The 23,530-nt window shown below is 34.8% G+C and overlaps 1 protein-coding gene across 4 annotated transcripts in view; it reads left to right on the forward strand.

The window, feature by feature from the left end:
• Iws1 (interacts with SUPT6H, CTD assembly factor 1) overlaps positions 1-23,530 on the forward strand; it is a 36,849-nt gene that overhangs the window by 8,383 nt on the left and 4,936 nt on the right. For 2 of the 4 annotated variants that reach the window (XM_076866141.2, XM_076866143.2), the window contains exons 3-12: positions 6,938-8,084; positions 8,778-8,970; positions 9,498-9,555; positions 14,195-14,292; positions 15,514-15,664; positions 16,263-16,345; positions 18,376-18,505; positions 19,372-19,489; positions 21,387-21,498; positions 22,099-22,155. In XM_076866141.2, coding sequence (XP_076722256.2) covers positions 6,938-8,084; positions 8,778-8,970; positions 9,498-9,555; positions 14,195-14,292; positions 15,514-15,664; positions 16,263-16,345; positions 18,376-18,505; positions 19,372-19,489; positions 21,387-21,498; positions 22,099-22,155 — 2,147 coding nt within the window. The remainder of the gene's footprint in view (positions 1-6,937; positions 8,085-8,777; positions 8,971-9,497; positions 9,556-14,194; positions 14,293-15,513; positions 15,665-16,262; positions 16,346-18,375; positions 18,506-19,371; positions 19,490-21,386; positions 21,499-22,098; positions 22,156-23,530) is intronic. The other 2 variants (XM_076866142.2, XM_076866144.2) reach the window with 1 other exon arrangement.

Here is a 23,530-nt window from a genome sequence, read left to right on the forward strand (position 1 = left end):
CACTGATGAGTTTATAGCTGTCATAATCTACCTGAATATTTCTGCATGAAAACAGGAGCTTTTGGGGTGCATTCCATATTAAACCATAACAATATTACTTCTTAGAGGGCCAGGACATAGCTGATCTTTATAAGGTTGTTACCATACTTCATAAAGCAACATAGATCTGCCATATGACGTAAAATTTCAAAGTAATGTTTTTAAACTTTGCCTTGTTTTTATTAAAATCCTTGTTTTTATTAAAACAGTTGTGGAAAAGTTGGTTATGTATTTGTTTATTTTTAGATCTTTTTGCTTAGGTTAAAAGGGATATAAACATCAGTAAGGTTTTTAAAAAGTATGTATTTGCTGTAGAGCATTTTGAGAACTCAGAATTTTCCTATATTTTCTGGTAGGTCAGATGACGGGAAAAGGAAAAAACTTTATAAAAACCTTTTTGAATAGTTATCACTGGGTGTAAAACTTTTTAATAAAGCATTTTGAGCACCACATGGAGAGGTAGTCCTTTTTTGTGATCTAGTTATAACTACTTGCCAGTTCTGATTTTCATTGTTTCACTTTAATGTTTTCTTGGACAGTGTAAAATTAGTTGTGTGGGTTTTGGGCAGGTGGTGTCTCTTTCCTGGGAACTACTATATTGAAGGAAATAACAGGGGTTTTGTTGTTATTGTTTTGCTTTTAAATTCAAGAAGCCTGTACATTTCATCTGCATAGAAAAGTAGAGCTTTTCCCTGCTGAGGATCCCACAGAAAAAAACTATGTGGGACTATTGAGGAAGAGGTTGTTTGGAAATGGAACCTGGCGTCTTACTGTTTTCTAAGAGTAAATCAAGCAACAGTGGGCCCCATCATCCATCTGCTGTTGAAGTTAGACAGCCTCCCTTAATTCCAGCCTCTCTTTGAATTGAGTAAAGATGGTAGTCTGCTTTTGTTTGGTTATTTCTGCTAAGCTGGGGAATAACATCAAAGTAGCTGGAAAGTTTCTTGGCCATTGCTGTCCTTGTGTACCTTATTTCTTACTAGTTCTTTTCATTCCATCTACACCTTCCGTGTGTTAGGAATTGGACATTGTTTTCTGTTATGTGTTGCTTATGTGATTTCTTTTTCATTTCGTTTGAGTCTCTTTATTCTTCAGGTGAAAGATACATTTTTAAAAAATGGTTTCTTACGGTCAGTGTATGACGAAAATAAATGTGTAAACTGTCACTTTTCAGTGAAATAGAAGTACAAGATGCTACAGGGATAGGAAGAAGGAATGGCTGACCAGCTGGGTCTTTACAGAGAATACATTTGGGTTGTCTCTGGAAGGGTGAATATTTTGTAATTAATAATTAGTAGGATTTAGTTCTTAATTTGTTTATATGCATTTAACCCCAGAATAGCCCTCTAAGGTACAGATAATTTTTCCTGAGTCCATTAAATTGAGGACATAGTGGCTTTGAGGATTAAGGACATTTCCTCATTTCAAACAATATAAAGTGGCAGAACTAAGGTTTAGACCCCAGGCCTTTTTGACCATGTTCTTAACTAATACATTATATTGTACAAAGTTCATTTTATTGAGAAAGAAAGAGATGGAAGAGACTTCAGGAGAGGAGTATTTTTGTCAAGTTTTGGGTTATGAAAAGTACAAGTGAACAAAGATAATCTAGCCAAAGGGAACAGAATTTGTAAAGGCATGGAGGTAAGTTAGTAAATAGTTCCATGTCTGGAAAAGGATTTTTTCAATGTGATTTGTCATGTGGATCACATGTTAAAATACAAATTATTTGGCACCTTTTCCAGACCTACTAGATTAATATGTGGAGGTGAGAAGTACAAAAGTCTCTATGGTTTTCAGTAAAGATCCACAAATGATTTCCTGTGCACACTAAAGTTTGGTAACTGCTAGTGTGGCACACATGGTTGATGTTAGTGAGTGGGCAGAAATGAGTCTGGAAGTAGGCAGGAGTTAGCTTTGTTATCATAAAAACCTTGAGCTTTGTGCACAATCCTTTTTTACCAGTACTCTTCATTGAGCTTTTATTTTTTACTCTAATATCAGCCAGACAAGGGACACTCATTAGTAGCTTCATTTTATTATATGTGTGCTAATGGCAAAATTGGGAGTTTTCAGAGCATTGCATCTCATTAGAAATTAACTGGATTGACAGCATTGTATTGTTTTAGTAGCTGGTTCCTCAGGTCAGTGAATCCATTCTTCCTTCCTTCCTTCCTCCCTCCCTCCCTCCCTCCCTACCTCCCTCCCTCTAGGAGTCCAAGCCAGTAAGTACTTCACGTGTGCTACACTCTCAGTCCCTCTGATTCTTTATATACTAATTGAAACTAATATAATATGAGGATTTAGTTATATTTTCTGGAACTGGGGTCCACTGAAATGTGTTTTTGAAAATACTCCTATAGTTTTTTTCTTCGTGGAATTTACAGTGTGATTACTATGGAGTGTTTTGCTAGTTTATAATGATAAATTTTTGCAAGTTTGCAAGTTCAACTGTTTTGAGTTTGACACTTCTGATGGGTTCTTTGGTTCTTTATAAGGGTTTCTGTTTGACAGTGTATTATGAAATTTACATATTAGTATTTGCTTTACAGCAGCTTACTTGCTTTTCAGTTTAAGAGTGTCAGTTACTGGGGGGGGGAGGTGTGTATCTGTTCCTTATGATTGAACACCAGTGTAAATGATTGTGTGAAGACATTTCTGAAGCCTCCCACAACCTCATGTGCTCAATATCTCTGACAGTTCCAACTAGGGAATTTCTTGCATTATTAAGAAAATGCCATTTCAGTAACACTTTTTACTGTTAATTGCATTTTGAGTTTACAATTTAATTGCTAAAGTCAGTCTGAAAAATTTGAATGTTGTTGTGATAGTTTTTAAGCTTAATTGCATAATTTCTAATATGCTCTGGCTAAATTCTATATCATTGCTTATGTTTATTCTCTAGCTTGAGTCTATTGACCAGCACTTTCTTACTGCAGTGATTTCTATCCTTTTTTTCCTATGTGGCTACATAGAATGGATACCCAAGTTTTATGAAACTCCTTTAAAATTGATGAGACTCTGTAAATTTTATAATCATCATATGTAATATACTTAATGGTTGCTTGTTTTGCGGTGCCTACCTAATATATCAGGAAACCCACGGTAGAGTGTAGTACGTAAGTGCTGGGATGACTCCCAGTTTATGATGTCTCCCTCCTTTGGGAGTGTCTCCCAGTGCTGTGCCTCTCTTCCAGAGGATTGAGTCACACCTGATATTGCCAATTACACAGACTCTCCTGTGGATTTAAAATTTAGGTTCTAGACAGTGAAATATAGCATGGTTGAAGCTGAGTCATATTATTAATAGTGCTGTAGTGAAAAGATCCTAGAGTCCCTTTTTCTAAATTGAAGTGCCTTGGTTCTTACCTATATTGGTCTGTTAGTCATTCATCTTACTGATTCTGGGGCGACTCTTCTTTTTTTGAACCTAGACAGGAATTATTTCTGTTTTCAGCTAAAATAAATTGAATCACACATAAACGGAATATTTGAGTTATGTGATGGGTGTGTCATAGAAAACATTTTAAACAGCCTCCTACTGGTTCTTGTTTACCCCTCCCTATCATACTAGTTAACTTCTTTACTCAGTCATCACAAACTAAGTGCACAAATACCTGTCATCTACATATCTTTTGCAGCTTAGTTTCATATAGCTATATTTCCTGTAGAGTTTCAAAATATTGTTAGGATTTGTTTGTTTGGCTCTTCATTAGGCAACAGCTCTTTAGAGTTGGGCATTGAGAAACGTGTTCAACTTTGATTGCTAGCACCTTGCACATAGTAGGCATTAAATAAATGCTTGTTGAATTAATATTATTAAGTATTATTAAAACTCCTTTTGATGTTATTCCCACTTAACTCCTTTATTATTTATTCAACAAATGTTGTGTGTGTGTGTGTGTGTGCGAGCGCTCTGGAGACCATTCTATGCTCTAGGGATATCTCTGTGAAGAAAAGAAACCAAAAGAGTTGGGTGCACTGGTGCTCGCCTGTAATCCCTGTGGCTCAGGAGGCTGAAATAGGAGGATCGCAAGTTAACGGTGAGGTGCTAAGCAACTCAGTGAGAGCCTGTCTCTAAATAAAATACAGAATAGGGCTGGGGATGTGACTCAGTGGTTAAGTGTCCCTGAGTTTAATCCCACTCGCCCTGCCACCCCCTGTCCCCCCCAAAAAAAAAAAGAAACCAAAAATGCCTGCCTTCATAGAGCTTACATTCTAAATAAATATGTCATCTTTTTTTTTTTTTTTTTAAATTAGGAAGTACAGTTAAAGTAACTTTAAGCAGTGTGTGGAGTTTTGTACTATAATTGCAAGATTCGCCCTCCACTCTTTTTTTGGGAGGGGGGTACCAGGAATTTAACTCGGGGACACTCAACCACTGAGCCACATTTCCATCTCTATTTTGTGTTTTATTTAGAGACAGGATCTCACTGAGTTGCTTAGCGCTTCGAAGTTGCTGAGGCTGGCTTTGAACTCAGGATCCTCCTGTCTCAAGCCTCCCAAGCCACTGGGATTACATGCATGCACCACTGAGCCCAGCCTCCTTCTCCAATCTTAATGTCATATTTAATAGATAAATTCTAGTTTTAACAGGAGAATAGAGATGTGACAAGGAATGATGCTAAGTGCCCAGTAGAAATTTTGAAAGTTTATGGGTTTGGAAAGTTTCCTGAACATGATAAGCTTCAGTGAATATATTTAGTAGTTAGTGTTTCTTTGGAATTCTGTGTTGTCATAATAATAAAATATGAATAACTCCTCAAACTTCTGTTATGTGTGCTTGCTTATTTTTTGTGCTCTCTTTGAAGTTGTAATCATAGCATACTTAATCTTTAATGATCTTGGGGTAAATTGAAGAGTATGACAGTGGGCATATATGTTGTTAATATCTCTTTGGTCCTTGAAAATTGATCCAGGTAAGTTCATGTAGCCTCAATTATAATATTCTAAAGAGAAATATTTGACTTAATAGATTATTTTTAAGGGAGAACACTCAAACAGAAAGACTTACTTTTTTTTCTTTTTTCTGTTTTATTGTTGTTCTGCTTAGTTGTACATGACAACAGAATGCATTTCAATTCATCATATACAAATGGAGCACAACATTTCAATTCTCTTGTCGTACTCGATGTAGAGATGCAATCATACATGTACCTAGGGTAATGATGTCCATCTCATTTCCTATCCCTTTAACCCCTCCCGACCCTCCCCTTAGCTTAATCCAAAATTCCTCCATTCTTCCCATGCTCCCCCACCCCCCTCCGTCCCTGTCATAGATCACCATCCACTAATCAGAGAAAACATTCAGCCTTTTTGGGGAAGATTGGCTTACTTCGCTTAGCATAATATTCCACAGCTCCATCCATTTACCTGCATATGTCATAATTTTATTTCTTTTAATGCTGAGTAATATTCCATTGTGTATATGTACCACAGTCTTTATCCATCCATCTGTTGATGGGCATCAAGATTGGTTCCACAGCTGAGTCAAATGGTAGTTCCATTCCAAGTTTTCTGAGGAATCTCCACACTGCTTTCCAAGTGGTTGCACCAATTTGCAGTACCACCAGCAATGTATGAGTGTACCTTTTTCCTCCCGTCCTTTCCAACACTTATTATTGCTTGTATTCTTGATAACTGCCATTCTGACTGGGGTGAGATGAAATCTTAGAGTAGTTTTGATTTGCATTTCTCTAATTACTAAAGATATTGAACATTTTTTCATTTTCATTTGTTGGTTGTGTGTATATCTTCTTCTGAGAAGTGTCTGTTCAGTTCCTTAGCCCATTTAGCTAATTGATTGGGTTGTTTGTTTTTTGGTATTAAGTTTTTTGAGTTCTTTATATATCCTGGAGATTAGTGCTCTATTTGATGTGCGTGTGGCAAAAATTTGCTCCCAAAATGGAAGTTCTGTCTTCACTTCATTGATTATTTCTTTTGCTGAGAAGAAGATTTTTAGTTTGAATTCATCCCATTTATTGATTCTTGATTTTATTTCTTGTGCTTTAGGAGTCTTATTAAGGAAGTCGGGGCCTAATCTGACATGATGAAGATTTGGGCCTTTTTAAACTAGAATATTATGAAAAGTGAGATTCCAGATGATATTCTAAATCCTGAAATATTTATTAAGTTTTTTGGTTTGTTTAATTTTGTATATTTTCTCTGCATTTTATACATGTATCATTGTTTGTACCCTAGAACAAATTTTCAAACTAGTTATTTCAAGTTACTTAATATGTATTAGTGATGTCTCCCTAAATATCTAAGCTTTTGTTCTAGAGCCACTAGATTTGTGACTATGATTATACTAAGACTCAAGAAATACTGGAGTGAGAAGTAAGTGTACTAATAGAAGAGAGCTCAACATGGTATTGGTGCTTAGGAGATGTCTCCTTTCCTTGTTTGTTTAGATTCCCATGGAAGAATATATTTACGTGAATCTTTAAATAAAATAAAGTTTTATAGCTTTTCCCCTAAAATAATTTCAGCCATATAAAATCTAAGAATGTTTTTTTTTGTAAAAGAACTTGGTTACCCATGTTTGCTTGTATTTCTTTGAAAAATAGTTAGATTTTTCAGGAATTAGAATATAAAGAAGTTAGGCTTTTGTTTTCTTTCTTTTTAATTTAGCTCATCAACTCTTCAAAATTAGTTTCTCCTGTATAATAATCTAGAGGTAAGCTTTACACTTTGTTTATCCTTTCCCTTTGGGGGGTCCAAGCCATGGTAAGCTATTTTACAGATTGACCTTTAAAGTGGAATATTTTTATATCGGAAAAGGACAAGAATTCAACATTTAAGTGCACCTATCCCCACATTTAAAGAATTGTTGAATATTTTTAAATTTCATTACTACATTTTTTTACATGTTACTAATTTTTTCTTGCTTTTTCAGAATGAACCTAGTGATCGAGAAGATGGCCTCACCAAAAGACATCATGTGACAGACTCTGAGAATGATGAGCCCTCACATCTTAATGGTAGTGACTCTGAAAGTGAGGAGCTTCACAGGCCAAAGGACAGTGATTCCGAATCTGAAGAGCGGGCAGAGCCTCCTGCAAGTGATTCTGAAAATGAGGATGTTAATCAGCATGGGAGTGACTCTGAGAGTGAGGAGACCAGGAAATTACCTGGGAGTGACTCTGAAAATGAGGAGCTGCTTAATGGACATGCAAGTGACTCTGAAAACGAAGAAGTTAGAAAGCATGCTGCCAGTGATTCAGAGATTGAAGAGCTCCAAAAGAGTCCTTCCAGTGACTCTGAAACCGAGGATGCTCTGAAACCTCAAATCAGTGACTCTGAGAGTGAGGAACCACCAAGGCACCAGGCCAGTGACTCAGAAAATGAGGAGCCTCCTAAACCGCAAATGAGTGATTCCGAAAGCGAGGAGCTTCCTAAACCTCGAATCAGTGACTCGGAAAGTGAGGATCCCCCAAGGCACCAGGCCAGTGACTCTGAAAATGAAGAGCTCCCCAAACCCCGTATCAGTGACTCTGAAAGCGAAGACCCCCCAAGACACCGGGCCAGTGACTCAGATAATGAAGAACTCCCCAAACCCCGAATTAGTGACTCAGAGAGTGAGGAACCCCCAAGACACCAGGCCAGCGACTCAGATAATGAAGAACTCCCCAAACCCCGAATTAGTGACTCAGAAAGTGAGGATCCTCCAAGGCATCAGGCCAGTGATTCTGAAAATGAGGAGCTCCCCAAACCCCGAGTCAGTGACTCTGAGAGTGAGGAGCCTCAGAAAGGACCTGCCAGTGATTCAGAAGCAGAGGATGCCTCCAGACCCAAACAGAAGCCAGAGTCTGATGATGACAGCGATGGGGAAAATAAGGGGGGGAATCCAGAAATGCAGAATGACTTTCATTCAGAGAGCCATGTTGACAGAAAAAGATTTCACAGCTCTGAGAGTGAGGAGGAAGAACCTAAAAGGCAAAAAATGGATAGTGATGAAGATGAAGAAAAAGATGGTGAGGAGGAAAAAGTAGCAAAACGGAAAGCTGCAGTGCTTTCTGATAGTGAAGATGAAGAAAAAGCATGTAAGGAATTATTTGGAGCTATAGTTTTCCTTATTACCTAACATTATAACTTTGAAACACTGTATCTTTCTGTTTTGTTAGATCTGTATTCTGTCATTGAGCTTGAATACTCTAAAATATAACTAAGACACTCATTTCCCCAAGGGATCATTGACCAAACTTAATATTAAATTTCCGTTGAGTTTTTCTTGCAGCACCTGCTAATTTCTGATTACCTTTCTGATTGCCTAGACCAAGAGTCAATGGGAGTATAAAATACTTCAGTTTTCTTTACCAGAAAGGGTAATATTTCAAAGAGCTATGTTAACGTGAAACCCCCTGACTGTATTCAGAGTTAGCTGTGCGTCTCTGTGACTGCTAATTAGCTAGATACATTCAGACAGTAATGGTGCTTCCACAATTTGTCATATGAATTTGCAGAAGCCTTTTAGGTAGGGGTGTGTGTGTGTGTGTGTGTGTGTGTGTGTGTGTGTTTGTGGGTGGTGGTGGTGGTGGTGGTGGTGGTGGTGCTGGGGATTGAACCCAGGGGCTGGGCATGCTAGCCAAGTACTCTACCACTGAGTTACACCCTAGACAAGTTTTGTTTTTTAATTCAAAATTGTTAGGGGGCTCTTAATTTTACGTACTGACATTTTAAAGCACATATTATGTACAACACCATGACAAAATATGATTAATGATTTTCTTTTTCAGTAGCAGCAAAGAAAAGTCGTGTTGTTTCTGATGCCGATGACTCTGACAGTGATGTTGTATCAGATAAGTCAAGCAAAAGAGAGAAGACTGTAGCATCTGACAGTGAAGAAGAAGTGGGGAAAGAATTATCTGATAAGAAAAATGAAGAGAAAGATCTATTTGGGAGTGATAGTGAGTCAGGCAATGAAGAAGAGTAAGTGATAATATGTGAGTTTTCAAGGGTTTTTTTAGGTAATGTAAAGGGAGTTGTCTTTCAAGTTTTTAAAACTTGTATTAGAATTTTGTGGCAAGGTATAATACACCTTACCTAATTGAGTGACTTTGGGCATTTAGGATATTAGCTCCTAAACTATTGATAGACACAGCATAATGTGGATGGATCTCAATATGTTAAGGAAGGAAAGAACATTTCATATGATGCCATTTATATGAAGTTTAGGAACAGGAAAACTATGATGATAAGAATTGGTGGTGATTGCCTCTTGGATGTTGGTGTTAGGGAGCTGACTGTAGGGATATAAGGAAACTTTGTGGGGAGACAGTATTGTTCTGTATCTTGATTAAGGTGTTGGTTATATGAGTGTAAACATTTGTTAAAGCCCATTGAACTGGACACTTAAAATCTGCACATTTTACAGTACATAAATTATACCCTATTTTTAAGAATTAAACAGATAGGAAGAAAGAAAATGAATGTCTTTGTATTTTTTTCTTTTCTAGAAATCTTATTGCAGATATATTTGGAGAATCTGGTGATGAAGAGGAAGAAGAATTTACAGTAAGTATAAGATGGAAACTTTTTTTAAAATTTACTTGTTTATTTTGGGGGGGGGTACCAGAGATTAAACTCAGGGGCACTCGACCACTGAGCCACATCCCCAGCCCTATTTTGTATTTTATTTAGAGACCGGGTCTCACCAATTTGCTTAGCACCTCACTTTTTGCTGAGGTTGGCTTTGAACTCTTAGTCTTCCTTTCTCAGCCTCCTGAGCTGCTGGGATTATAGGCATGCACTACTGTGCACGACTTGGAAACATTTCTGTTTTGACTACATTTATTTGTTTTTATGGCAAAGATTCTCTAACACATTCTGATATATAAGAATAAATAATTATGATGTATTCAAGAGAAAAATCTAGAAGAATTCAAAAAGTGAGATAAAAGTGTATTACAAAGGTATAAAAGGAAAATAACAGATAATTGAATGATTGGGATGAAGGAACACATTAAGAGACAATGAAAGACCCTGTGATAAAAGGTAGATTCACAATAGTTATAGGACTTCTGTTTCTAGTAATAGCAGACTTGGTAATTTGGACTAACCCTTCTGCTATAAACAATCAAAAAAGCATTTGAAAATCTAATCTGAGGAACAAGGTAACAAGGAATTATTTAGCCAGAAGACAGAAAGCTAAAGAAGTGGTAACTCAGTGTTTAGAACTGCTTTTTCTTTGAGGGTGTTTGCCTCTGAGGCTGAGAATCTGCTCATATTTTTGACAGCCTCAAGGCTTAGGGACAAAATTTGAACTTCAGGGCCTGCTGAGGTTAGGGGTCTGAAAAATTGCATGCCCTGGATTTGGGCTCTGAAGAACAGCACTCTAGGATTTAAGTGGAACTGAAAATAAAACAACCTTTGCTCATATTTAGGCCAACTTTAGATGACTCAAAGAACCTGTGTCAGAAATTTGATTGTGATGATTCAGGTTTTCTATGCAGCATGGTGCACAGTTAAAGATAACATTAAAAGGGAATGTAGTAACAAAAAAACAATAAAAAAAGACCTAGGGGCTCTTGAAATTTTAAATAATGCCTTAAAAAAAATATGTTCAGGAAGCAATAAGATTAAAAATTTTACCAGAACAAAACATTTTTAAAAGGACAAAGCAGATTTAGAGAAGAACCATGTAGAAATTTAGAACTATAATAATATAGTAACTACGAGGCTGCAGTTATAGTTAAGTGGCAAGGCGCTTGCCTAGCATGTGTGAGACACTGGGTTTGATCCTCAGCACCATATAAAAATAAATAAATAAAATAAAGGTATTGTGTCCAACTACAACTGAAAAAATATTTTAAAAAGTAAATGAATGGAGGTATAAAAATAGAATAACATTTTATATATATATATATATATATATATATAGTAACTAAGATGAACTATTCAGTGGTTAAATTGAACACAAATTGGGCATATTTGAAAAGAAAATGAACTGGAAAGCAGGTTAGAAGGAAATATCTAGAATGAAGCATTGAGAGACATTATTATGGAAAATGTAAAAGAAAATTGTATGAGGAAGTTTAACAACACACTGGAGTACTATAGAGAAGGATAACATGATGCATTAAACTATAAATTATAGAAATCTTTGACAAGTTGCAAGCAGAATTTAAAAAGTACCTAAGTATATAATATAACTGCAAGAAATCAGAAAATGAGAAAGTAGCTATAGGAAAAAAGTTAGAAAAGCAACAACTAGACTAATAACTCATTTCTTGACAGAAACAAGAGAATTCAATAACTGTAAACTTATAATTCTGTTATATTCAGCAAAAGTACTTTCTGGGAATGAAGGTGAAATGAGGGAATTAATTGTCAACGTGCCAACTAAAGGAAATAAATAAGTGCAGAAAGAAAATGGTCTTAGGTAAATGGAGATGGAAAGAAGAGCAACTAAAGTATATTGATAATCTTGGATATTGAATGTACAAAACAGTCATGTCTGGTGTGGTTTAATGTATATAAAAATTAAAAGCAATACACATTTGGGAATATATGTGGAATTAAAGTGTTCACAAGTCTTTGCAAGTGAATGTAAGTGTACATTAATGAACTTTGATAAGTTAGGATGCATGTTGCCATCTAAAATAGCTACTGACCATATTCTAATAACTTCTAAACCAATAGAGGGGAAAATTGGGGGAATAATAAAAGCTAATCAGTCTTTAAATATGTAGGAAGAGAGAAAAAGAAATATAAAAGAGCTGGAAGCAATCAGAAAGTATTACATTGTAATAAAACAGATTTAAACTTTGATAATATCAGAAATCACATTAAATGTAAATGTGCTAAATGCTCTAGTTAATTGACAGAGATGGTCAGGTTGGATTTAATAATTGATACATGCTGGTTTTAATAAATTTATCTGAAACAAGTGGAAAATAAAAGGGTGTAAGGGGCTGGGATTGTGGCTTAGTGGTAGAGTGCTTGACTTTCACAGGTGAGGTGCTGGGTTCAATTCTCAGTATCATTAAAAAAATATAAAGATATTGTGTCCATCTACAATGAAAAAAAATTTAAAGGGTAAGAAAAGATAACTCTAAAAGAAAACTAACAGCCATATTATCAAAAAAGTAGACTAAAAAAAAGTAGACTTTAAGGCAAAAAAAAATGTGAGATGAAGAGGATTACTCTTATTGATATCAATAAGATTTTAAAATTGAAGGCACCTAATAAGATGGCTTTATTTATATGTAATCTGTATACAAACCATTTGGCAGTTATGAAAGTTAAAAATGTCTTCTTCCATTTGGTTGCTTGCCTTTTCACTTTCTTGATGGAACCTTCTCATGAACAGAAGTTCTTAATTTTAATATTGATCAGATTTATCAGCCTTTTCCTTATGGTGAAAACTTTTTGAAATCTGCCTAAGAAATTTTTGCCTGTCTCCAAGGTTATGCAGATTTTCACCAAGTTATTTTCTAGGAAGTTGACTGTTTTATAAATGTTCACATTTAATTGTACAATACACCTAAAATTGGCTTTTTTATGTGTGTTATGAAGAAGTCAAACCCCTTTCCCTAATTTGGAATATATAGTAGACCCACCACCATTTATTTAAAAAAAAAAAAATCATCCTTTCCTACTGCTGTTTGTTGCCATCAGTCATAAATCAAGTATATAGGTTTATTTTACAATCTGTTGGTCTCATTGCACCATTACTAGTGATAATTGGTTTATGTTCTCTAAGCTTGTTATTCTTCAACATTGCTTTGGCTTTTCTTGGATCTTTGCATTCTCAAAAATTTTGAACCATTTTTTTCCAAAAAGCCAAAGTATAGATAATATTTTCTGTATGTAATGCAGTAAACCAAAAAAAAAATAACAAAATTAACAAACAAGACAACTATGTCCTGTAAAAATTTTAAAGCCTTATTAAATAGTCCTTTGGTCAAAAAAGAAATCGATATTTTTAATAAAATAAGAGAGAATGAAAATAGATGGATTTAGAATTAAAATGATAAAAAAGTAAACCTAAGGAAAATAGTAAAAGAATTCATTTAACAAGTATTTGAAAGTCTACATATCAGAGACTTTGGACACCTTCATGGAGCTTATAGTCAGTTCAACACCATATTAATATAAGTTAAGCTTAATCTAGTTTGGAGAGTTAACATCAGCTTGTTACAGTTTTAGCTCATTACGAAAAACAACATACTAAGGTAAAACATTGGGAAGGCATATCTAAGGAAGATACAAAAAGTTAGAAGCTATAACAAGAAGACTGGTCATTTCATTTACATAAAAATAAAAATCATGCCTAACATTAGTATAAACAAAATTGAACTGTATAATGTACTATTGTGCCATTTATGTCCTAGACAACTGATTTCCTTAATTTTTAGAGATTTTTTTTTTTTTTTTTTACCTTTATTAGGTAAATAGCCCAACAACAACTAAAAAATGGGCTTAGGATATTTAGAGTTCACAGAATAAAGAATTACAGATGACTTTTTAAACATGGGGGGAAGGGGGAGCCCAGACTTACTCCTAATGAAAGAATGCAAATAAAGCCATTTACCTTTGGGGTTTTGGTCCAGAGATTGACAAATATTAATGTTTAATAACCCGTTACAGTGGTGAGAAGGTGGGAAAGCAGGTGCAATCCGTGCTTTGCTGGAAGGAGAGAGGATTGGTATATAACCCCTGTGGAAAACTATTTGGCAAATACTTATCAAATTTTCATATATACATAATCATGCTATTGTGCAAATGTGTGAATAAATTACAGTGATAACCATATGGTAAAATAGTCAAAAGCATTACAAAGAATGAGGATACTTTATGCAGAAATGGATCATTGTCCAGATTCTATTGTTAAATTTGGAAAATGTGGAGTGTATCTTGTACCCATTATGAATATTATGCTGCCATTTGTATAATAAAAGGAGATACTAAATATATGTGTATAAAGAGCATATGTAATTGTAGACTATTCTGGAAGGAAACATAAAAAAACAAGTAATACCAGTGGTTGGGGAGAAAACTTTTGGTGTATATCCTGTTTGGTACCTATTTATTTATTTATTTATTTATTTTGTGGTTATAATACTTTAAAAATGTAAAAAGTTACGAGCAGTTATACAGAAGAAAATCTGTATGAAGGATTTGATAACTGGATGATTCATTCTGCCTCCAGGGTTTTAACCAGGAGGATTTGGAAGAAGAAAAAGGTGAAACCCAGGTGAAAGAAGCAGAAGATTCAGATTCTGATGATAACATAAAAAGAGGAAAGCAGTAAGTTTTTTGTTTAAAGAAATTTGTTCAAAGAGAGCTTAAAAAAAAAAAAGTGGAGGTAGGGACTTAAACTTATTGTCTTTCATTTGGTTGCTAAATTTAGCAGAAAATCCATTCCTATTTTACTTGTTTTACTTTCTCTATATACAGTGCTATCAGTGAATAACTTGCTGTTATTATTTTCCTGTACTCAGATAACTTAATTTTATATTTATATGGCACCAGACTCTTTTAATTTATAGCTTACTACATAAACTGTTCTAAAAATTAACCTATTAGATTTTTAAGAGTTGATTTGGAGGACCAGGGAGAGTAAGTCTGAAGTCTTAACAAAATATTATTTGGTTGTATTTTGCTCTCTTTTGTTAATAATTGGGATCCATGTCCAGAATAGTCTGATACCTTGACAGGTACCATAGAAGCATAGAATAATGTTTACAGTTGTAAAGATAATGCTTTAAAAAAGCAAGTTTCCTTTTTAATTCTAGGCCGGGTATAAGAATTAAGCTGAATGTATATTATAGTCCTTTTAGAAATTTGAATTTATAGGAATAGTGAGAGTGAGTTAACTCTCACTAATTCTAATGAAAGCTGTAAATCTAACACTCATAATAAACCTATAGGTTTCCATCTTAATCTTAGTTATATTATTTTGAATTAGGCTACCTACCACTAAAAAGCAGTTTATTTTTCTTGCTCATGCTGTGTAACATAAAAACATTCAAATAATTGGACACTGTCCGATTCCAAATAAAGGCAGTGCAACTAAAGCTAAATGAACCTCTGGATAAGAACTCGAAATGTTCTCAGGCCAATATGTGTGTGAATGCCTTTCAGGGCTATTGGTGATCAATGGAGTAGAACAAGAGGGACAAGGCTAGGGTCAGCTGAGTTTTTGTTTGTTTGTTTGTTTTGTTTTTATTTGGTTTTTTTGTTTTGTTTTTTAATTGTAGTTGGACACAATACCTTTATTTTATTTATTTGTTTTTAATGTGGTGCTGAGGATCAAACCCAGCACCTGGCACATGCTAGGTGAGTGCTCTACCGCTGAGCCACAATCCCAGCCCCTCAGCTGTTGTTTTAATGGCAAGTTATAAGTACTTGCACTTTTTTCTTTTAAAAGGTAGCACTTCATTGAGTTAGAATTAGTTTGGTGCTTTTGATTGTGATAAATATATCATTAAAAGATCTTATATTTCTTTTGATTTCGTCACTGCTTAGTATGGACTTCCTATCAGATTTTGAGATGATGTTGCAGAGGAAAAAGAGCATGAGTGGCAAGCGCAGACGTAATCGCGATGGTGGCACCTTTATTAGTGACGCAGATGATGTTGTGAGTGCCATGATTGTCAAGATGAATGAGGCTGCTGAGGTGAGATGGTCACTTCTTCTCTCCGCTGAATTCATCGTGTTGCTTTTGTTTGTTTATATAATGCTTAACTTTGGTGTGAACTATATTGAAGACATTTTTTTATTGTTGTATGATAAAAATTTACTATCCTAAATATTAAGCATAGAAATAAAATTCTTTATTTAGTCACATGTTTAGAATAAATCAACAAGACTAAGTGTTAAACCTTTTCAGGTGAATAGCCTTCACTGGTTGTCTGGGGGAATGGTTTTGTTCTCATCTTTAGCTGATGTAAAAAGTGTTATAAAATCATGTATCATTGTCTTGTCTTGATTAAGAGACTGCATCTAACTCGTTGAATTTTTAAAATATGTTCTATTGTAAATAGTGGTATATTTTAAAAACAAATTCTAACAGTTTTGTGGGTTTGACTAACTGGTGGAATTTGGTGTTGTGCAAGAACAAAACAAACCCTTGTCTTTCAGGCATCCTTTCTTCTATGAAAAATTGTTTTCTTTGAGAGATGGCTACTTTATTTTAAGGTTTAGAATTATAGTGTTATAATTGATTATTAGCAGTATTGCTATTTTTAAATCTTTTTGTCTTTTTTTCTGAATAGGAAGATAGACAGTTGAACAATCAAAAAAAGCCAGCACTTAAGAAATTAACTCTGTTGCCTACTGTGGTTATGCACCTTAAGAAGTAAGTGTTTCATTTTCTTGTTGAAAACTTTCCTTTTAATGATAAGAATAAACAGTTTGGGGCTGGGGTTGTGGCTCCAGCAGGTAGAGCACTCGCCTAGCACAAGATGTTGTGTTCGATCCTCAGCACCACATAAAAATAAATAAATAAAATGAAGGTATTGTGTTCAACTAAACTAAAAAATAAATACTACAACAAATATTAATAATTAAAAAAAAGAATGGACAACTTAAGAGGTAGTGGTGGTTATGAGTCATTTTGCACTTGGTCAGTTTACATTTGTGTTCAGGGTGTGTACTTGCTGTCTTTGTCTAATGAATTATGTCTTTTTCAAGGCTTTGACTTACATTTGTACTTTGATATATGAAATGAAAGTGAATATCAAATTTGTTTATACAGATATAAGACTAGAAAAATAAGTCTGTGTTATATATAGTAAAATATATTTTGTTTATCAAATGCCTGTGCCTAACATTGTGCTTGGCTTTGAACTACATGTATGTTTATAATTTTTTAAAAATCTTTTCCTTTTAATGGAATGATATTCAAACTACTTATTGGTGTTCTAAGAATATTACATATGATAGCCTTCTGTTAGATTGCAAACATTAATGAATAAAATTTCCTAAATTATATTTCTTCATAAATTTTTCTTAAACCGTGTTGCCTAATGCAAACAGAACAAATAGAAAACTGACGTTGATGAAAGAAAAACTTGGAAAGTACTAATGTATTCTTTAGACAGTTTGGAGTCGGGTAAAATTGCATCTGTTTTCCCAACATAATTGAAAATAGCAAATCAAGGGCAATCTACTCAAAGCATATATTATACACGTACAATATATAATATTATATACACACACATAAATATATACTCACATACGCATATAATACATGATGTATATATTGGGTGGTCCAATACATCACAGTCATTGAGTCTTTCTATAATAATGATGCCCTTATTTTATTAAGCCCTTGTTATGAAATTCGTTTGTTTGCTCATGGTCATCAGCAGCTTAGCTTTTTCTTTGAATAACTAAAGCCACAGCCTGCTTTGAATGGCTGAAGAAATGCATTCATACATCAATGAGCCACAAACATGCCTTAGGACACCTATAACTAGAAAACTGCTTCCTCTATTCCAGCAGACAAAACTCTCTGGCAGATTTTACATATAAAATGTACATAGTTACATATATAACTATATATAATGTAGTTATACTATTAATATAACTGATTCTGTTGCATGAAATGGAATTTAAATATCACTTGTTCAGGAATATATTTAATTTTTTGGTTTGAAAAGGGTTTATTTGTGTTGCACACAATTTCTTCATGGTGAATACACACGTGATTCTCTGTACACAAGAAATGGAATTATATTCAAAACAAAAAAGTTTCCTTGCAGTTACTAAAAATTATGACTACAGAAAATAAATCAATACTGTAAAACTAAGAAAGTACTATTAATTTGCCTCGTTAGTAGGTAGGTGTAAAGGAAACGGCAAAGTAATTTAAATATCAGTAGTCATTAGAATAATTTTTCTGCCAGAAATACTATATTCTCCTTTATGTCCTGCAAAGAATAGCACAAGTCTAGGTTCTCTATCATCTGAAACTGAGAATCACTATTCTTATGGATTGAGCGTTATATTTTTAGTTACAATAATTGCAGTTCATTGTTCCTCTTATGTGTACCATTCAGTCAACATTAATCTATCTTGTGTAATTTGAGTTTATTTTGTTTTTTTGTTAGCAAGTCATCTTTACTGTCAAGCCTGTATGTTTATGGGAAATAGAAACTAAATTTCATACTACTTTTGAAACTATATATTTAATATATATTCAATATATACCAATATATAATATATAATAATATATGCATATAAAAGCAAGTTTTGGAAACATCACTAAATATGTAAGGAAAGTCAGAGAGATACAGTGGAACTGAGGTTTGTAGGTTTGAATTATTACTAATATTATCACTATTACCACCATCATTATCATCATCAACATCATTATTATTTCAGGCAGGACCTTAAAGAAACGTTTATTGATAGTGGTGTGATGTCTGCCATCAAAGAATGGCTATCACCTCTGCCAGATAAGAGTTTGCCAGCACTAAAGATTCGGGAGGAGCTGTTGAAGATTTTGCAAGAGGTTAGTGGCCTGTAATTTACCAAGAGGTTAATGGCAGAAACTATTTGTTCTTCGTTAATTATCTAAGGTTTGTATTGTCTTGACTTCTTTATTTTACCATGAATTTATTTTTGCTTTGCTACAGCCTGCCAGAATAAAGGTTGGAAAAAAAGGAACATATATAATAAAATGAACATTAAAAAAAGACCTTATATCGAAGGAGAAAGATCTTGAGGTACCTAGGTGTATATGAGAAGAGTAGTCCATTAATGGACATGTTCTGGTGAGGCACTTGAAATAGAGCACCAAATTCAGAGTCATATGAACTTGCATTGGACTCTTAAGCTGGGTCCCCCTTATGTGGCTGTGACACCTTGGGCAAGCTACTTAACTACTGCAGAAATTCCTGAGAAACCACCTACATGTGAAACACTGTGCAAGGTGCTTTATATATGTATTGGCTCATTGATTTCTCAACAATAAACAGAAAGGTAGGTATATTGTTTCCATTTTACAGATGAGGAAATTAGACTCAGAAGTTAAATGACTTGTCCAAGGTCACATACCCAGCAGGTGGCTGTGCTTGAATTCAGCTTAGGTCTGTCTCTTGGCTTCTGAGGCCAGTGCTGACTCCTATACAAAACGGCTAACCTCTAAGTATGTTAGTTCATACTTTGTCACACTGTTAGATTTTACTTGAACTTAGTGGTAACACTAAACTCCCAACTTATGATTTAATTCAAAAGATCTATGTTCAGTGCCTGTGGAGCCTGAAAATAGAATTTTTTATTTGTTTTAAGGAACCAGGTCTTAAAAGTCCTCTAGAATAGATTAGCAAGCCTCCCAGCTTCTGCGTGATTAATTTTTGTGTGTTTATGTTCCCCCAGCTACCTAGTGTGAGCCAGGAGACCCTGAAGCATAGTGGGATTGGACGAGCAGTGATGTATCTCTATAAACACCCCAAGGAATCAAGGTCCAACAAGGACATGGCAGGGAAATTAATCAGTACGTAAATTTTGCTTTTTATTGTTTTTATGTCTATATGTGGAGAGTCATGTATGTAACTATGTATTTTTTTACCAATATTTATTTAACATGAGTCAGTAAGGTGGTGGAATAGAAATTTTTTTAATAACTTCTTATAGGACTAGATTTTTTCTCTTATACTAAAAATCCTTCTTAGTATTTTTAAATATGCTTTCCAGTATTAAATACAGCAAGTAAAAGTATACATTTTCTAGTCATGGATCAAGAGTGTGGAGAAAGGGGAGTGTCGAATGCAAGCCCTTGAGTTAGCCACACCTGGTTCATTTCATGGATCGATATCTATCTGACTACATTTCTTTAGCTGGTGATTTCAGCTCTAAGTTTGGTCTCCTCCTCTGTAAAATGAGATAATTATGTTTTCTTTGAGTTATTGTAAAGATTAAATGGGGGATATATATAAATAAAGCCCAGTTATTAGCACATAGTCAAGAACTACTACCCACTTTATTGTTACTTGCATAATGGTCTCCAAAGTTGTTTCCATGTTCTTATTTTTATAATGCCAGAAAAATCCAAAGGCTAACTGAAATACACTTTGTCATCAAGTGCCATATTGTGTATGAAATCCTTCAGTTTTAAGTCTGAAGTCCATGTGTGTTTTTGTTCTCAACTCTTCCTGTATTCCACATTGGAAAGGAATTTAAGTAATTCTGTATTTGGATATAGTATTTGTGTTTCTGTTGAATTTAAGATTATCAAAGATTATTAGATTAGAGAAATATAAATTTATTTCATAAACCAGAAACATTACTCTCTTTTGTGTTAATAATAATACACAGTTTACTTCCTATTGAATGATAAGCTTTTGATTGCTCTTAAGCAGCGATCCATGACTTTTATTTCCCCTAGACAGAAGCACAATATTTCCTCTGGTGTCCATGACTTACTACAACAGTGGTTCTGTTTCTAGGTATGAGGTATCGGGGGCAGTTTCTGAAGATAATCTAAACCCCCTGAGAATTCCTGCTTCCTTCAAAGTGTGTCAACACTTATTCTGTCTGTAAAAGGTCCTTTCTGGTTTTTGTAGTGTACTAATGCAGCAATAAGCTACATTATGTTCAGAACAAAAACATCAGTTGATGCCTCTGGGCATTTACTGACAGAGCAGTGAGCATATATTAGTTTTCTTATGGTCACCTACACCTGTCATATTAGAATGTAATTTTAAAATATTTAGACCATTTTGACAGGTAATAAGGGAGCCTTATTTCAAGATACTATTTTTCAGTGGAGTAAACTTTAGAAATTAGACTGCCTTTTTAAAATGAACATTTTTTAAGAAAGAAAATTGTTATCAACCCAGGTGATTAATGACAGTTCCTTTCTTTAATTTCTGTGGTTACTAAATAAACTGGTCCTGTTATACTACTTTTCTGAATTGACCAGCCTTAGTTTAAATACTAGAATCATGTAGTCTTTATCCTGAAAGTGGTCTGGGATAATGGGGTCATTAAGAAAAAGAATATTCTGGCTAAGCATATATGTCAGGAGGCTAAGGTAAGAAGAACACAAGTTGGAGGCCAGTCTGGACAGCTTAGCAAGACTGTATCAAAATAAATAAATGGGGATGTATCTTAGTATTAGAGCAATCCTGGGTTTAATTCCCATTATAGGAAGGGAAATAGAAAAAAAGGAAAATAAAAAGAATATTGTGGGCTGAGGTTGTAGCTTATTGTCGAATATCTGCCTAGCATATACAAGGCCCTGGGTGTGATTCCCAGCACAACACACACACACACACACTCACACTACAAATACCTAGACTGTTGAATTATATGAGTGTGTGATTATTTGAAAGCCTACTAGAAAAAAAATGTTATTGTGTGTACTAATTTTTTTTTTTTTCTTTTTCTAGATGAATGGTCTCGGCCTATATTTGGCCTTACCTCAAACTATAAAGGAATGACAAGAGAAGAAAGGGAGCAAAGAGATCTAGAACAAATGCCTCAACGACGAAGAATGAACAGGTATGAGGGAACAGGTATGAGTAAGTGGAATAACTGTTAATATTACCAGTACCTGGTAAATAAGATCATGAGGATCTTAGGGTCATCTGTAAGATTTTGTCTTTCAGCTTGTTGTATTTGAAAAGAAAATACATAGTTCATAATATCCTCATAGTTTAAATGTGATAGCATCTGGTAAGAGTCTCCTCCCTCACATAAGACTTTTTTTTGGAATAGTCTCCAAAAGTATGACCTGGAGATTCCAACCACTTACAGGAAACAACTTCCTGTCTCCAAAATCATGGGGGGAAGTGTTATTGTTTCAATTTGTGTAAATGTACTAAATCTAGTCCCGTCTAGGAGTTACAACTATGGTAGTTATTGCACACTCAGAGTGAAACCTGTAGGTAAAAGAATACTACTAAATTGAGTAATGTCCTTAAAATGATTCAGGTTTTTTTGTTGTTGTTTATGCTTTTTTTGGGGGGGGAGAGTTGTGTTTTGTGGGCCCCCACCCCATCCCAGTATAAAGCTAATTGTGGTTTAAGTTTGATAATTTGCTCTTTTCTTAGTTAGAAGGTTTTTTGACTCTTAGTAACTTATTGTTTACCTTTTTCCCAGCACTGGTGGTCAGACACCCCGAAGAGACCTGGAAAAGGTGCTAACAGGAGAGGAGAAGTAAGAGCTTTTGTATTAATTTTTCTTAACATATATAGAGGATTTCTGATAGCTGCTTTAAGAAAAACAGTGAATGAAATGATGTTGTGTTAACGTTGGCAAGGAGTGATTTTCAATTTAACAGTTATTGAAACTAAGAAAATAGTTGATTCAGTAAAGATTGTATTGCTGTTTGCTAAGTGCTAGACTCTTTGGTAAGCTTTTGAAATAGTCCAGAAGGGCAATGGGAAAGGGAGAGCACAGGCAAGGATGTGGGGTCAGTGTGCAAGGCCTCTTTGGGAGTGGCAAATAGACTGAAGTGATTGGTCAGCATTGTGGCACCAAGGGTGGTAAAAGACAAAACTGGAAATACAGATGTGGACCAATAAGGAGCTGAAATCAGAATAGAAATTTTCACTTCTTTGTGACTCCAAATGATGTGTTTTAACCTAGATATGAAGCCATAAAATTTGATTGGGAATGTTGATGCTGATGGTGTTGTATAGGACAGGCAGGGCAGTTTGACTGAAAGGTATGGTACAGATAAACAAAAACTATAATGGAGGAGCAGGAGACTGAGAAGGCACTGCTTAAGCTTAAGCTTAAGAGCTGCCAGGAGTTGGTGACAGTAAAGGAGAATTTGGATGGAATTGAAGGCTCTACCCCAAATATTCACCAGTACGGAGACAGTGGTGTTAGTATTCATTAAAGTTAAGGAAGGAGTAGATTTGAGGGCATTGGTGAGTTCTGTTTAATGCAGTTAAATGTGAGATACCTAATAAGATACTCTTATGAATATCATGGGCCTAGAGACAGATTTGATGGTTATTTTCCGAAGGGGGGGGAAAAACTGTTGAATCAAGAAAGTGTAGAGTAAGAAGTGAACTAGCCAATTTTTAAAAGGGGTATGGCCAGTCAGAGTAGCCAACAAGAGGATGTGGACATAAGTGTTGGAACAGAACCTGGGAAGGGAATGAGGCTACATGGAGGTGGGCAGTGGAGAAGGTACGGGGCCAGGGATAGTGAGGAGAGATGCTGCCAATATCTGTTCCTGCCAATATTGGCTCAAGGCTTGCAAGAGAATGAGAGATGAGATAGAGGGAGCAAAATAAAACTTATATACAGGTGGTTTGAAGATGAGATAATATACTTCAGAGGGAGAAGAAGAGTTAAGGAGTTTTGGGGTTTTGTTTTGGCTAGCCAATTAATCTGGTATAGAAGGTTATAGAAACTTAATGTTTAAAAATGGGACAAACTATACAAAAGAATAAAAACAGTTTAGAATTTTTTTACTCTGCTTGCCCCACCTGCGATAGGTACATACAGCCACTCTCCATTTACCACTAGAGGGAGTTACCTAAAGGTTAAATGATTTTAAATGCCTGGATGTCTATAA

This window comes from Callospermophilus lateralis, chromosome 9 (genome assembly GCF_048772815.1).
Source record: "Callospermophilus lateralis isolate mCalLat2 chromosome 9, mCalLat2.hap1, whole genome shotgun sequence".
NCBI lineage: Eukaryota > Metazoa > Chordata > Mammalia > Rodentia > Sciuridae > Callospermophilus > Callospermophilus lateralis.